Here is a 15,285-nt window from a genome sequence, read left to right as displayed (position 1 = left end):
CTCTAAACACATGTGATGAAGACCTAAATAAGAAATGTGTAAGTTTTTGTTTTATTTTGTTTTGTTTTTGAGATAGGGTTTCTCTGTGTAGCCTTGGCTATCCTGGACTCTATTTGTAGACCAGGCTGGCCTCAAACTCACAGAGATCCACCTACATCTGTCTCCCCAAGTGCTGGGATTACATGTGTGTGTCACCGAAATGCTCAGTTTAAACATGTGATCTGTAATACTGCCTAAACAATCTGTTTGCTTTGTGACTGTGAGGTAATTCTTCTGACCTAGAGGACCTAGTCTTAAAGGTATTCAAGCTATTGACAAGGCAATAAAGTTGGTGGAAGTTGCTGAAATTTGCTTCATCCAAAAGATGTAAATATGTAAGTATGTGCCATTCTGTCTAATTGCCTGCATATATTGTCTAATGCATGTGTATCTGTACATGTGTATGTCTGCCTGAATGTGCTTGTGTGATGGGGGCCCTCTTGTCTTATTTGCTGCATGAGTGTATACCTGTGAATGAATGACAGTTTTCTCTTTTCTTTCTTTTTCCCACTGGCTCTCAGAGGATTACTATGTTTGGAGCCCCCAAGCCAGCCTGCTGCCCTTTCTTTGAAGTAAAAGAAAGAGTAAAGAATGTTTCCATGGCCTAAGCTTTTACAGCCTGCTGTCCCCTAGCAGAAGGCATGAGCCAGAGACAGCAGCCCTGGTTGCAGAAAAACAAGAGAACCTATATCACTCAGCCCAAGATTCAAATTTTCCCTCCTTCTCTTGTAGATCCACAAGGAAATTCGTGAGCTCTGGAAAGGTAAACAGGCCAGAGTTGATTTGGGGCTGCTAATCTCTCATTAGGCTACCTACCTGCTTGTACGTAGCCATTTCTTAAGTTCAAAGGGTCTTTCCCGCTCCCTTTCCTGACCCACACAATCCCCTGAGGTTTTCAGCCAGAAGCTGCTTTCCACAACCTTGGCTGACAAAAAAAAAAAAAAAAAAAAAAAAAAAAAAAAGGTGGGGGGGAGGGGCAGACAGTTTAAAATCTCCTCCTCAGCCTCAGTTGTAGCCAGTTCTGAGTCACTAAAGGTGGAACCCTTGGCTTGGTCCCCTCCTCCTTTTTCTTTCACTCATCTAAGCTGAGGAGGCTTTTGCTGTTAACCCTGGCATCAGCCTGGCAGCCTAAGAGATAGAGCAGTTTTACCGCTGTCATTCCTTCCTAAGATTACCCTGAGGATACCTAGGCTGGCCCTTGGCAACCTGCAGGAGACTAACTAACTCTATACCCCCATTTGCACCCCAGGGCTCTTCCCTCAGCTTTACCAGCTCCAGTCTTGCTCTTAAGCCTGAGTGCTCAGTCTGGCCTTTGGGGGACTTTTCTGCCTCTCCACAGCCTATACACTCTTAGTAGAAAGAACCTTGCACCCTCACAGCCCTTTTCCTACAACTTAGAAGATGCCATAAATTCTCTAATGACAGCCAGCCCTCTCTCATCCCACCACACCCAAAGTTCATCTCTGAACAAGTGCTCCTGCGATTGCCACATGCAAGGCACATCTCGAGACTAGGGGAGCTGCCCGGTCTCTACCACAGCTGCTGTCAGAGCCCACCCCATCCCCGTCTCTCTTGCTCTGTCTTGGAAAGATAAGGAATGCAGACTAATCACTCTTTATAGGTCAAAGAAAGTGAGTTTGATCCAAGCAGTGGGCATATAGCTCTCCCCTCTGGTAACTCAGCCCCAGGCCCTTGTAGGCTTTGAGCCCTCTATGCTTTTAGCTTGGATTCCCCTCACCACACTTACGTTTTGGAGAAGATAGATCACAGGCAACGTTCATTCCCATGACTATCAAAGTCACCAGACCCAAGACTATGGCTGTCTTCATGGTGGCTCTGGCTGGCTGGACTCAAAAAGAAATTTATACCCTCAGGAAAGCTAGACACGTGAGTGTAGGAGGAGGCAGTAAATAAGGAATTCCATAAAAAAATAAAAAAGAGCTTTCCAGAAAGTGCTTGCCAATGTCTGGCTCTTTTTTCTGTTTCACAACTGACTTCTCTCTAATTGTTTGTTGGTAGATCCAAATGGTATCCAGGAAAAAGTCAAGAACACAGTTTCGCACTGTGTTCCTCCTTAAATCACAGCTTGACCTTTGTATGAATGATGAGCTAAGGGAATTTTTATTTCTGTGCAGCTGCACATCTCAGAGTGAGATCTCAAGCAGAGATGCCCAGTGAGGAGTTCCATGGCCCATCTAGGGATTCCTGGACATTCGGTTGATGTAGCTTGCCTCTGGAAGAGATGGTGGTGTCCTCTGGAGCTCTGCAGAGGAGATTCCTAAACAGGTGTGGAATCTGGGCCCCCCCTATCTGGGCCCCTCAATACATCTGGAAATGTAGGTAATGAAGTCACTCCTGGAAGAGATGGACAGTCAAAGACTTCAAACTGCTAGGGCCTGTTGAACATAGAGGCAAGCTCCATTATGTTGGTTGGTTGTCTTTGACCAATGCTTTTCTGTAAGACAGATCTTTAGAAAGGAGGCTACAAATGTGAGCAGTGGAGGGAATAGAGCTACAGGAAACATTTTACTGTCCTTAGCCCCTGAGTAGGGGATTGCCTCTTTTGCTAGCCCAACTACAGTCTGTGAGAGAAAGAGCTGTTGCTGCAAAGCTCATGAGCTGTGAGAATGCCCCAGACATCGTGTGGCTGGCTGTGCAGTTTCTTCTCTTTGTCGGGTCACTTGTCAGGACTTGAGAAGGTTTGTCTGGTGACATGCTTTGCTCCATGTGTTTCCAGTCCTTTCTTCAGATTGAGGAGACATTGTTGGGTGCCTGTAACTTTCCCCCTCTGTTGTGTGCATGCTCTGACAGAGGCAACTTCATTTGTATTTGTTTATAATGTCACAATGTATGGAATAACCATAAATCCAAAACATATAGTGATGTTGTTTTTTTTATTTGTTTTTGTGACAGAGTTTCTCTGTGTAGCCTGACTATTTTGGAACTTACTCTGTAAAGCAGATTTCCCTCATTCTCAGGCATCTACTTCTCTGTGCCTGTCCAGTGCTGGGACTAAATCCTGCACTATCACCACTTGGCTTAGAAAACAGCCGTTTTAATGAAAGCAATGGTCAGTTGGGCATGTACTTCTTGAAAACCGTTGTCAAAGCAAACACAGGTTTTTAAATTTTTATTCCCTACCTTAATTACTAATATTAACTCTCATGTCACATATTACACCATAGATAGCAAATACATCTCTGTATCCATATACACATATGTACAGATATACACTTGATACAAAAATGGCTGAAAGGCTAATTGGCCAAGCAGCGTTCAAGAGCTTTCAGAAGTCCTGAGAAGCAGGGAAATAGCAAAATGCGAGGAGCATCTGGATTGAAGAGATGATGAGCCTGCATGGGAGAAGCTGGACAAACTATGGTGCCTGCAAGTCAGGCCACTTCACGTCACAGGCTTGAAAGCAGAGCTGTAGAGTTGAGCGTAGCTGCGGAAGGCAACAGCAGGGCCAGGCCTGGATGGAGGATAGTCATCAAGATGTCACTGGTCCAGCCGGGTGATCAATGTGGGAGGGAGATGACAGTGTTGTCTATATCCACAGCAAATAAGGAGTCACGTGGAAACCCCTTGGGACAACCATCCATTCTCTGCCTATTATCCTTGATCATGCATACCAAGAGGTAAGATTACAAGTTTGTAGGGGCCTTCACAGCGCTGTATGTCTCCCCTTTTATAGATTCCAAGTGATGAGGTATCTCCTGTCCTTGGTATGCTGTGTGCAGTAAGCTCTTGGACCTGGCTTTTCTGATATGTCCTTCTATGTGCCCCTTATATAATTCATCCAAATAAACTTATCAACTGCCACACTTTGTACTCCTAGGAATGAATCATTTGTCCACCTGTGTGGTGTGAGTGGCACCAGACAGGTGGCACCGCTCACGTGCCCACCCAGGTTCACAGTCATTCTTCGTTCTCCAAATGGAGTCAATGGCTACATTTAGTAAAATGAAGTGTCTCAGGGCAATCCACAGTCAGAAAAACAATTGTGTTACACAATATGGAGAATTTAGGAAAGATTGCAGCCTGATCTCAACATCTTCTAAAGAAAGTGTCATCTGTCGGGTAGCCCATAAGCATCTTCTTAGTATTGTTAGCATCTTAATATTATTATATCTCTTGCTTACTGTTTCTCATCACTGATGGTGGCCTGTTTAGCCATTTCCTTGTCTTTAGTGCCCATAGCTGGGACCGTGCTTGTTCACTGGATCTTTGAGCGGGACAAGAAGGAACAGAGATGGAATACAATTTTTCTTAGAAGCACATAGAATCTTTTCTAACAGTGTTTACACCACAAGACAGAAGTTCAGTCTCAACAACAAAAAAAAATTGAGACAAATCTTTGTATCCTATCAGGCCACAATGCAATAAAACTAGAAATCAATAAGAGAAGCTATAGAAAGCATTAAATATACTTGGAGACTAAATAATACATCTTTTAAATGAACAGTGGGTTATCCAAGACATCAGAGAAGAAATAAAAAAAATTCCTAGAGACAAATGAAAATGAAAACTTATTCTATAAGAACTTAATGGGATGCAGCCAAGGTAGCTCTAAGAGGGAAAGTCATAGTATTAAGTGCCCGTATTTAAAGAAATGAGAGCTATGAAAGCAATACCCTAATGATGCATCTTAAGACTCTTGAAAAACAACATGTGGCCAGTTCAAACCACAAGAGACAGCAAGAAATAACAAAGATTAGGGGAGAAATTAATGACCTAGAGATTTAAGAAAACAATACACAATACTGAGTAAATAAAGAATTGGCCCTTTGAAAAAGTTAATAAGCTTGAGAAACTCTTAACTAATTGGTCAAAAAGAAAGAGGGAGAAGCTACAGATCAACAACATTAGAGATCAAAGAAGTGTCATTGTAACCGACCCATGTGAAATTCACAATATTTGAAACTACTATGAAAACTTATAGTATGAAAAGCTGGATAGCCCAGAAGAAATAGAAAATTTTCTAAATACATATCATGTACAAATAGCAGGCCTGAAAGATATAAGTAGCTTAAGCAGGCCCATTCTAACAATGAGATTGGAGCTGTTATTACAAGTCTCCACTCAAAGAAAAGCCCCAGCACCAGACAGTTTTACTGGTGAATTCTAGACAACATTCACAAAAGTCCTCACACAAATTCTTAATTTTCCTCCTAGAAACTTTTCCTCTAATATCAAGAACATGACAAGGATGTCAACTCTGTTCTTTCTCATTCAATCCATCTCTTAAGTCTTAGCTATAGAAATTAGACAAGAAAAGTACTTAAAAGGAATAACAAGGGCTAGGAGAGGAAGAAGTCAGACTGTCCTATTTGAAGATATACTGAGTCTGCTAGAAAACTCCTGGACTCCAAAACCAAAATAGGGTTGCATAAAGTTGCAGAATATATACGTACACACACACACACACACACACACACACACACACACACACACACACAGAATCATACATGTGAGAAAGGATGTGGTGGGAAAAGAACCCTTATTCACAGTTGGCGAGGTTACAAATTAATACAGATATTGCAGAAATCAGTTTGAGATTTCTCAAAAAATAAAAATAGAACTACGATATGATCCAGATATTTTACCCCTGAACATATGCCCAGAGAATTCCATACCGTAGGGATATCTGCACCCTATGAAAATTGGGAAGAGAATGTGGGAAGAAGGCTCTGAAGGGAGGAGGACAGTATTGGCTGGCACTGAGATGCTGCTCTAGGAGCCCATGTCCTTTCTCTTGCTCTGCCTTCTCTCGTCAGGCTCTGCTGCACACCCAGAAACCTGGCGAAAGTCCACGTGGAAGGTTAAGCAAGTAGATAAGCTTTCTCATAGTAGACTAAAAAAGAAGGTCACAAGCCAAGAGGAGAAGGGAGAGACCTAGGTTTTACATGATGCAGCAGGTGGGTTCCCGCAGAGAAGGCTCCAGGAAGTCCTTTGTTGTCCCTGCCTCTGGAACGGACTTCCTCCCAGTTTGCCAAGAGCAGGACCATATGGGAACAAGAAATCATTATGAAGGAGGAGATCCCGACTCTGATCCTAATCTTGCTCTCTCAGCAATAATGCAAGCACAAACAGGCCATCACTCTACTCTAGGCCTTTTCTGATAAATGAGAGGATGGATTCTTTTCCCAGCTAAGAATTCAAGTCCCTCATAGTGCCACAGGAATCTTAAGAAGAGCTGTACTTTCTGAGGGTCAGTACCTTCTGGGAAGACTCAGCTCTCATCTTCAGCTGTTGAAACAGAACCTTATCTTGAGATGCCCAATCTCACTGTAGCCCACCTCTCTGGTGTATGTTCACCTCGCCCTGGGGTACCCTTTAGGGATGTTTGGCTTACTTTCTAGAATGTTCCATTTTTTTCTGCACCTGTAAGGATCAAAGTCAGTGACTCTTCAGCTATCAATTGTACCAGTTTCCTGTTCCTCCTATAGCAAGTCATGATAAGCATGACGTCTTGAAATGAAAGACATTTAATTCTTTAAACTTCTGGGGGTCAGAAATCTGAAATTAGTTTCACCAGGCTGATTTCCTTTAGGGGACTCGGGGGGGAGAAATCATTTCCTTACCCTTTCTATCATCTAGAGCTTCATTCATTTTTTAAGATAAAAAATTCTGTGTTTGCACATATATATATGTATGTATGAACACATGTATATGTACATATATGTGTGTGTATGTACATATATGTATATGTAAACATGTATGTATATATGCGTATACAAACATGTATACACACATATATGTACATACACATATGTGCACGTATGCATATGTGTATATGTGTTCACCATATAACGTATGGTGCCTGGTACCTGAAGACCTAAAGAGAAGAAGGCATTGGATTTCCTCCCTCCCAAAAAAGGAGTCAGAAATGGCCATGAACTGTCATGTGGGTCCTAGAAATCAAATCCAGGTCCTCTGCAAGAGCAGCAAGCCCTCTTCACTGAAGAGCCATCTTTCCAACCCTTGGTGCATGGACTCCATTGCCATCTTTAGAGGCAGAGGGCATGCTGTTTTTTAGTTGTCACATTGCTGCGTTCTCTCCTGTCTTCCAGTTTCCCTCTGCCACCCTAATCAGGGTGCATGGCTACAATTGAGGCCTGAGTAATTAAGAGTAAATTTTTTATCCCAGGACCCTTAACTTAATCCTATCTGCAAAGTCCCATTTTCTATATGTGGTGACAATGACAGGTTGTGATGATTAGGATGTGGTCATATTGGGAAGTCATTGTTCAGCCTTCTACAGTGATCTGTACCTTCTCTCAGTTCTGAGGACCATTCATTTTCTCTCCTGTCCCATCCACTCAGAATGGAGCTATGTATCTCTGAGTTTATACTAGAACCTTCTAGGCTACCTTGACTTCCCTGATCGCCACTCTCAGGAAGGTGCCATGCAATGGAGCTTTCTGTGATGACACGCAGTTTCTGGACTAGTACTTTCTAACACTGTAGTCATCAGCACCTGCAAATGGCAGGACTGAGAAGCTGAATTTAAACTTTATTTTAGTTGCATGTCATTGAAATTTAAGTAGGCACCTGGCCAGTGGCTAATGTATTGGACAGCTCAAATCCAGACAAAGGCAATCCGAAGCCAACCGTTCTTGCTGTCAGCCCCTCAGACCTGCTTTAGGACCATTTCTATGCAGCATCTGGGATGCTAGGAGTAGCTGATGGGAAAAGAAAGGGGGCTGTGTTTGCAGGCTCAGAGGAGAAGGTCCAGATTCATTTTTATACAGAGGCAAGGCTGACATGGCTTTCAGGGCCATCTTCTCCTTGTCTGTGGTACTCAGAGGATACTCCCTTTGAGGACCACAGAAGTGTGTCACCAGAAAAGATACCCAGTAAGGGCACTGACCTATGTGTTGGCATCAGCTGCAGTGCTGCTGTGCCTTACACTAAGTGGCATTTGGCGAGTTATTTCCCAATCTTTAGCCTCTGTTGCCACAAAATGAGAGGTAGACCAGTTGGCCCAAGGATTACTTTCCCAGTTTCAACACACTGTGAGTCTAAGAACCATTGATTAGACTCATCTTATTCTACTGTTCTCTCCGACCGATGAAAAGTTATGGCTGAGAATTATTAAGTAGACATGGCTTAGGCACATGACATTTTAGAGCCAAACCAGACACTTTGGCTTTTGTTGTCTCATTTACTTTGTGGTTTAAATTGCTGACCCAGGAGCAAACATGAATTTCAGAAAACCTTATCCCCTTTCTGACTGAACCACATCCTTTCCCTCCATATTGCGCCATTGCCCCTAGTCACAGTTCCCCCCCCCCCCAGAATGTCATTCTAATAACCTTAAGGGACAACATTGTCTCTCCGGATCATTCTTTCACGATGCTTCCCAAGCAAATCTACAAGCCTCGGAAAACCCCTTCTCTCTCTGTCCCTGTTTCTTGATTTGTGTAATTGTAGATGCCAGTCCCCACCTCATACTGGTGTTAACATTCCCAAATTTGAGAAATTTTTGAGAGCATGTAGCCAACAGGACATGCTGAGGTCTTGGTATTTACTTATTCTCACTGCTTTTGCAAACTGTAATTTATACCTAATAGCACCAGGAAGTTTCAACCCCAATCAAGATCCAGTTAAAATCGTAACTGTATTTCAAAGAAAGATTTATTATGAAAATGCATCAAATCAGTTATATGATCAAACCCACAGTAACAGAGGAACAGCAAAGGCGGACCATCTCCATGGGAGACACATGTCCTTTCACTAAACATAAATAACAGAAATAATACCAAATAAAATAACAAAGTCTACATAAAGATTTAAATTAAGAAATGGGACGTAAATTCTGAATGTAAGGAGCAAGGTTCTTCTTAATGAGAAGTTCCAGGACTTGGGAGGTTTTTCCTGAAGAGGTTGCTCCTGTCCTGAGCCTGGAGCAGCTCAGTTCAACTCCAAGTCATTCACATACTCGTTGACCCAGGGTTCGCTGGGATCAGCGCAGACTTGCCTGCCTTTTCTGGTCAGGAATCTGTAGAAGAAGGAGAAGATAGATGAGAATCCCTTGGAACCTTAGAGAACATCTACCTTCGCCTGTGCTAAGCACAAAATCTCTCTGCTTGACCATTGCTTGAACGGGCAGCCATGGTAGATGGGATTCTTCCTGGATGACCTTGACACTTAGATTCCCTGTAACTCTGATGCATGGGAGTAGCTGTGGACCCAGGGTTTCCCTATAGGAATCGATGAGCTTTATAATCAATATAAATTTCTCTCAATTTTTCATTGCTCCTTGAAATGGCCTTTCTACATGCTTTGCTAGCATAGTTTAAGCAATCTGTCTATATAGTATACATCATTCTGTTTCTAGTTTCATAGCTTGTGGATATCTTCCCAAGAGCCCCACTTTTTACCCCCCACCCTTCATTGACCGTCCAGCCACTATCGGAACTGAAAAAATTACCTCATGACCTCACTGTTCTTTGGCAGAGCTTCAACCCTTAGAACTGACTCCCCTCTGTTATTAACCTTTTCAAATGAGCCCAGACTTTTTGAGTCTTGTTCTCATGCTAACGTATACTTACACCACAGCTGGCTTGGAGCAAAGGCTGCTGGTCTCATAGTAATCTACCACAAATGTGCGAGGAAGCTTCCAAGAGGTGTAAGAGAAGCAACAGGAAGTAGGAGGGTCAGAGCCCACTAGGAGGAAAAGTAAGGGTAAGGTCAAAACTGTGCCTGGCACTGTTCATTATAGATCATCATTGAGCATTCCTATTGCCTACTAGAACCCAAAACATGGTCCCTTGAATCCATGGTCATCCACCCAGAATGAGATTTTTACTCTAAAAAGACAGTCCTCAAAGAAAAGGGAAAAAAATTCTAGATGATTGAAACTGGATTGAGAATCAGAACACTTCTCAATTCCTTCATGTTGCAGGTGGGGAAATCAAGGCATAGAGACAAACAAGCTTAAGCCAGAGAGAAAGCTGATTCAGTATCTGGCTTGCAGCCCACCACTTCCCTCTGTTGGTTGTTAATTCTTGAAGAAACTGGAGCCTAAATATTAATAAATGTCTGGTAGACTATATTTAACAGCAGACTTGGGAATCTCCCCTCCTCCCCTTTGTCTCCCTCCCCAAACCTTACTGTTAGGCTGACCCCAGCTGGAAAACCAGACCCACTGGTGCTTGAGGCAGCAGTGGAAGGGTCAACTTACTTGGTGCTGAGAGCCCTGGAGCGCAGAAGGCAGCCCCAAGCAGGAGGAGAGAGAGGGTAGACACGCAGAGCTTCATGGCGTCGCTGGGGGAGAGGTTTGCAGAGAGCTGAGCCTGCAGAGCCCAGAAGCGTCAGAATCTGGCTGAGTGTTGTGCTGATCTGAGTTGGGAACCCCTCTTTATAGGGACTCTGGGGCTTGGGGCAGGGGTGCAGGAAAACGGAATTTCATGAGTAAAGATGATGTAATGGCATCGAGAAAGAAACTGAAGTTGGCAGAAAGTGAGGAGTTCCTCAGATTGTCTTTCCCCAGCAGTGACATCACGGAAGAGAAAAGAGAGAGATGGAGGGGAGGAGCGGGGTGCATGCTGGAGGGGGAAGTGGTACACCAGCGATAGTGACTGAGGTGGGAGGAGGTGGTTGTGAACCCAAGAGGAAGGACGCAATGTTCACACCTTCTAGCAAGGGCTTGTGGATAAGAACTCAGTGCAGTTAGTGGTGGGTACCTTCAGGCAGCGGAGCCTTCACATCAATCTTTCCAGGTTGGCTGTGGTCTCCGGAAGAAAAAAACCATATGGGTGTGACCACACGAGAAAACACATTGGCCTCTCTAGATTCTTCCACACACAAAAATACCATGAGCATCATTCAGAAGGGTTGGTTTAGCCTATCAAGAACAAGGAAGGAATAGAAAAAAAAAAAAAAAAAAAGAAAAAAAAACAGAGATTTCAGGATATTTTATTGGAATGATAAGAGAAGCAGAGAAAGAAACCAAGTTTGGAAGACCCAGACAAAGAATGGTCTAGTGCAACTAAGGATTGATACCTAGCAATAGTGTTTGCTGCAGACAGAACGTGTAGCCAACCTAGCCAGTCCCTAGGCAACGCCTCATGTTCCTAGCTGCTTAGGACCTGTGTAGAAGATGCAGACTACACTAAGGCTGGGGGGTCAAACTCAAAGTAGGGCAAACAAGGGAAACTGGACGGTGGACTCAAGGTCTCAGTCACCTTTAGCTCAATTACCCTGACTTGCCTTAGACCTCACACTGCAACATGCTCCTCTCAGAAACAAGAAACAAGGAGCCAGGCCTCCTTGGTGCTTCCACGTTAATAGCTGGGAGGGGCAGAGTAGCATCCTGGGGTACTTCAGGGTCATTTCACAAAGCACAAGTTTGTCCTGCCTCATTGTTCCTCTTCTTCCAATGCACAGATGGCACTCAGCTCTCTGCTGTGCTTTCGGTCTTCAACATCATCACCTAGCTTCCAGGTCTTGTGTTCTGTGCTCCCTGAAAGCACACAAGCTGGTCTTTCTCATGATCTTTCTGGGTTGGTGCAGCTTCAACATCACACATCAAAGACTTGTGTCTTGGGCTCTTAGGTCCACATGGACTTCATCTTCCATGGTGTTTCAGTTCAGCCCAAATTCCTGCTCATCTGCTGTTTGAGAGAGCAGAGACAGTGGAATAAAACCTCATCATTCCTTCAAGGAGATCTTAGCCTGTTGATGGCATGGACAGTGATTGCCCCATGAGGTGGAATAAGGTGGCACATGAGAGGTAGTAATGCGGCATCACGGAGTGATGGTAGAGAGATGTGTGAAGGTAGAGAGATCCGAGTAAGGTTGAAACTCACTGGGCTGCAGTGCACCTCTGCCTACATTAATGTCTTCATCACCACTTGATGGAGGGCTGCTGAGGCACCAAAGGATGCTAGATGTGAATGGATGATCGGTCTGTGAAGTGGAGTCTTATTGTAAATAAAGCATCCTCAGGAAGGGTGAAGACTATTCCAGAAGATTAGACCTGAAGTGAGCCTATCACATTGCCTTTGTATTACAGAAGGGGAAAACAGGGCATAGAGAGGGCTCTCTCTATGACCTGAGTCTGGGGCAGAGCCCATCAATAGTCTTCCTTTAAGCTGGTCCTTTCTCCCCATGGTTGTTAACTCTCAGAAAGTGGGAACTTAGGTGTTAGGACTGTCTACAGGGTAACAGAGAGTAGTAGGCTCTTGGGAGAGGCTAAAGATCCACCCAGGAGGCAGAGGCGTCCATGTGGACAGTCTGGCCTCTCCCTGGGACAGTGTGAGGGTTAGGGCTGGTAAGGAGACCATGGAGTTTTGGGGACCAACAGTGAGTGCATGCTGGGAACTAGAGTATAGGGTGGAGAGCAAAAGCTGAGATGGAAAGTCAGGGCAAGCTGGGACACAGCCATTTTGCTAAGACAATAAACCAAGAAATGATATCTCCAGTGTAGTATCTACGTCACTTTAGGGAAACGGGATCAGACATTGAATTGTGAAGAGACAAATAGATGGTTATGCAGAGTGAAGGTTCAAAATGGCATCTGTAGCAAAGGGCTCCAGCTGAAGCAGCTCATTAGCCCTTACCAGACTCTGGCCACCAGACCTTAGTCACCAGCTGCTCCTTGGCTGTGCCTGGTAGAGGGCAGTGACTTCAGAAGATATTAAATTCCTGAGTGAAGCACCTAGTCTCACCAGCATTTGGAAACTTTCCAAATTTCTTGGGAAGACTCTTCCTTTGGCTGTGCATGTGTTTCTGCCTTCTTGCCATCCACCCGAGAGAAGATAATAATCCGGTAAAGCTTTACTGAGTGCCCACTATGTAGCGGGGGCTGTGCCAGTGTTGGGCGTTCCTGTTTTAAATGGTGGCTGTGAAGTGCCCAGGGACACCCAGAAGGTGGGGAAGAATGCTGTGAGATGTTGGCTTGGCTGCTGGATGGGAACTCACAGCAGTTACTCTTACCTCCACCAGGCCTGTTTAAGGTCAAGCCAACAAAGTCACAAAATCAAAATTTCAGCAAGTAAGCACTAGTTCACTTAGTGGGTTTCCAGAGGGAAAGAGGAGAGGGGTGAGAAGGGGAGGGAATGGGAGGGGGAGGGAGAAGGGAGGAAAATAGAGGAGGAGAGGGGATGATTGGGGAGGAGAGGGGAGGGGGAATGAAGGAGAAGGAAGAAGAGGGGGAGAGGAGAGGGGGAGAAGGAAGGATTGGGGAGGGGGAAGAGGAGGGGGAAAGAGAGGAGGGGCGAGGGGAGGATTGGAGAGGGAAGGGATGTGGAGGAGAGGGGAGAGGAGGAGAGAGCCAGGCTTCCTTGGTTTCATTTCCAAATGTGTAGTGCGTTTCAGCTGTGTGTTTTTCTGTAGGCTACTCGCCTCTCTGTGCTCAGTGTCTTTATGTGTAACAGGGACTAATAATGATACCCACTTCAAAGGAACACTGGCCGAATGAAACACATCAGTACTAAGGCTATCACTGGCTTATGGTGTTAAGTGCTAACCACAATTACTATAATTTACTTTTCTGTTGTTGTAAATCCTCAGTTTTTAAATTAAAATTAATTTAAAACCAAAACACATGTTTTTACAACCCAAGGAAGCCTGGCTCTGGGATAAGATAATCTGAAAAGGAAAACCACTTCATTATGAATTTCTGTTAAAAGCTTAACGGCCAGGACCTGCCAGTGTGCTGCAATTTCTCGGTTCACATGAGTTTGCGCAATAGAATCCACAAAACTCTCTCTCTCTTTATTTCTCTCTCTCTCATCTTAGAAAGTTTGGTAATTTTAATAGTAGTTTTCAAGAAGACATGGGGGAGGGGCAGCAAATGGACACATGTGATGGGAAAGCAGAAGGGGAAAGATACCAGGGGAAAGATGGGAAGCGCAGGGAATGGGAACAGAGAAAAACTAATTTACATTCAAAGAATGAAGATATTGTATGCCCTCCAGTAGCAAATATTTAGCCAAAGTTTAATCTTTTTTATAAAAATGACAAAAGTATGTGTTTTCTTTTTCATCTTTAATAAGTAGTAAAATTAGGGGGCTGGAGAGATGGCTCAGTGGTTGAGAGCATTGGCTGCTCTTCCAGAGGTCAAGGATTCAATTCCCAGCCGCCCCCCACCCCCTCGGTGGTTCACAACTGTTTATAACTGTATGGGATTTAATTCCCTCTTCTGATGTGCAGACAGACATGCAGACAAAACACATGTATACGTAATATAGATAAATCAATAAATCTTTTTTAAGTAGTAAAATATGTATACCCAAAGTTAGAAGGTTTCTTTATTTGTCCTAAATATGGCTCCCCATGACTGCCATGGGATGGGCCTGTGCCCACGGTGTTTCACTCTGCTCTGTGCTTCACAGAAAAGGGACACTGTGCCCTGCCAAGTTGGCGCTCATCAGAGACGGCCTCAGACAGTTCACAGAGGCATGGTCTTGGTCTTCGGGAAGCCTGAAGAACAGGGTTCAAAGCCAGGTGGGCTGGCAGGGCCCCGGGTCACTGGAAACACAGAAGTGGGTCTGAGGAATGTCAGAGGAAGTGGAGGCTGTCTGGGGCTTTAGCAAGACACTTTGGCAAAGCTGGAAGGAAACTCGGCTTCTATTGCTGCTTATGGCCTGCTGAGTGACTCAGAAGGCTTCCCTCAGCAGCAGCACTGTGGGGTAGAGAACAACTATAGAGGCTCTCTCTCTCTCTCTCTCCTTTTATGGTTATGAACCATCTCTCCAGCCCTCTTTTTTTTAAGATAAATTATTTGAGTTGTTTTTGTTTTATTTATTGACTTATTTGTCTTTTAAAGAGCACTTTTATTTTTAACTGTGTGTGCGTGTGTGCACGCAACCGCAAGTGCGCCTGAAAGCAGGTGCTCATGGAAGCCAGATGCGTCTGTAGCCTCCGGAGCTGCCCAACATGAATGAGCTGGCCACGGAATGCAGGTCTTCCACAAGAGCGATTTCTTAACTGCCGATTCATCTCTCCAGAACCACGACCCCCCTCTACCCGCTGCCCAAGTTTTAACTTCCAGTATAGACTACTGTAGGTGACTGAACAGATGTAGGAAGTTGTGGGAGAAGAGACAGGAGGCAGGTGGCTGTGACTTCCTGGTTTCTGGCTTGTGAGCTTGAAAGGACAGGGTGTTTTCATGGGATAGATGAGCGAGGATTCAGGCGGTGAATGGAGTCCAGTAGGAATACATACAACCTGATCTACTGTGGATGAACACACACACACACACACACACACACACACACACACACACACACACAC

The 15,285-nt window shown here is 44.4% G+C and overlaps 1 protein-coding gene across 1 annotated transcript; it reads right to left on the bottom strand.

Moving 5' to 3' along the window:
• Positions 1–8,766: 8,766 nt before the first annotated feature.
• On the bottom strand, positions 8,767–10,357 carry LOC129686410 (C-C motif chemokine 4). Its single transcript, XM_055620372.1, has 3 exons — positions 10,229–10,357; positions 9,597–9,711; positions 8,767–9,043 (listed from the first exon to the last, which is right to left on the bottom strand). Exons 1-3 carry the CDS (start codon positions 10,302–10,304, stop codon positions 8,956–8,958), a joined length of 279 nt encoding a protein of 92 aa, XP_055476347.1. The 5' UTR covers positions 10,305–10,357; the 3' UTR covers positions 8,767–8,955.
• Between the last annotated feature and the right edge of the window lie 4,928 nt (positions 10,358–15,285).

This window comes from Psammomys obesus, unplaced genomic scaffold, assembly GCF_907164565.1.
Source record: "Psammomys obesus unplaced genomic scaffold, mPsaObe1.curated_primary_1811, whole genome shotgun sequence".
NCBI lineage: Eukaryota > Metazoa > Chordata > Mammalia > Rodentia > Muridae > Psammomys > Psammomys obesus.
Note: the sequence above shows the minus strand (reverse complement) of the source record. Positions and strands in the feature narration are given on the sequence as shown.

Excerpts from the sequence above, each read along its gene's own strand:
- LOC129686410 (XM_055620372.1), bottom strand. The coding sequence starts at position 10,304 with ATGAAGCTCTGCGTGTCTACCCTCTCTCTCCTCCTGCTTGGGGCTGCC. Across the intron at positions 9,712-10,228 it reads TCCAGGGCTCTCAGCACCAA|TGGGCTCTGACCCTCCTACT; the intron begins GTAAGTTGACCC and ends TTTTCCTCCTAG. Across the intron at positions 9,044-9,596 it reads TGCTCCAAGCCAGCTGTGGT|ATTCCTGACCAGAAAAGGCA; the intron begins GTAAGTATACGT and ends CTTCTTCTACAG.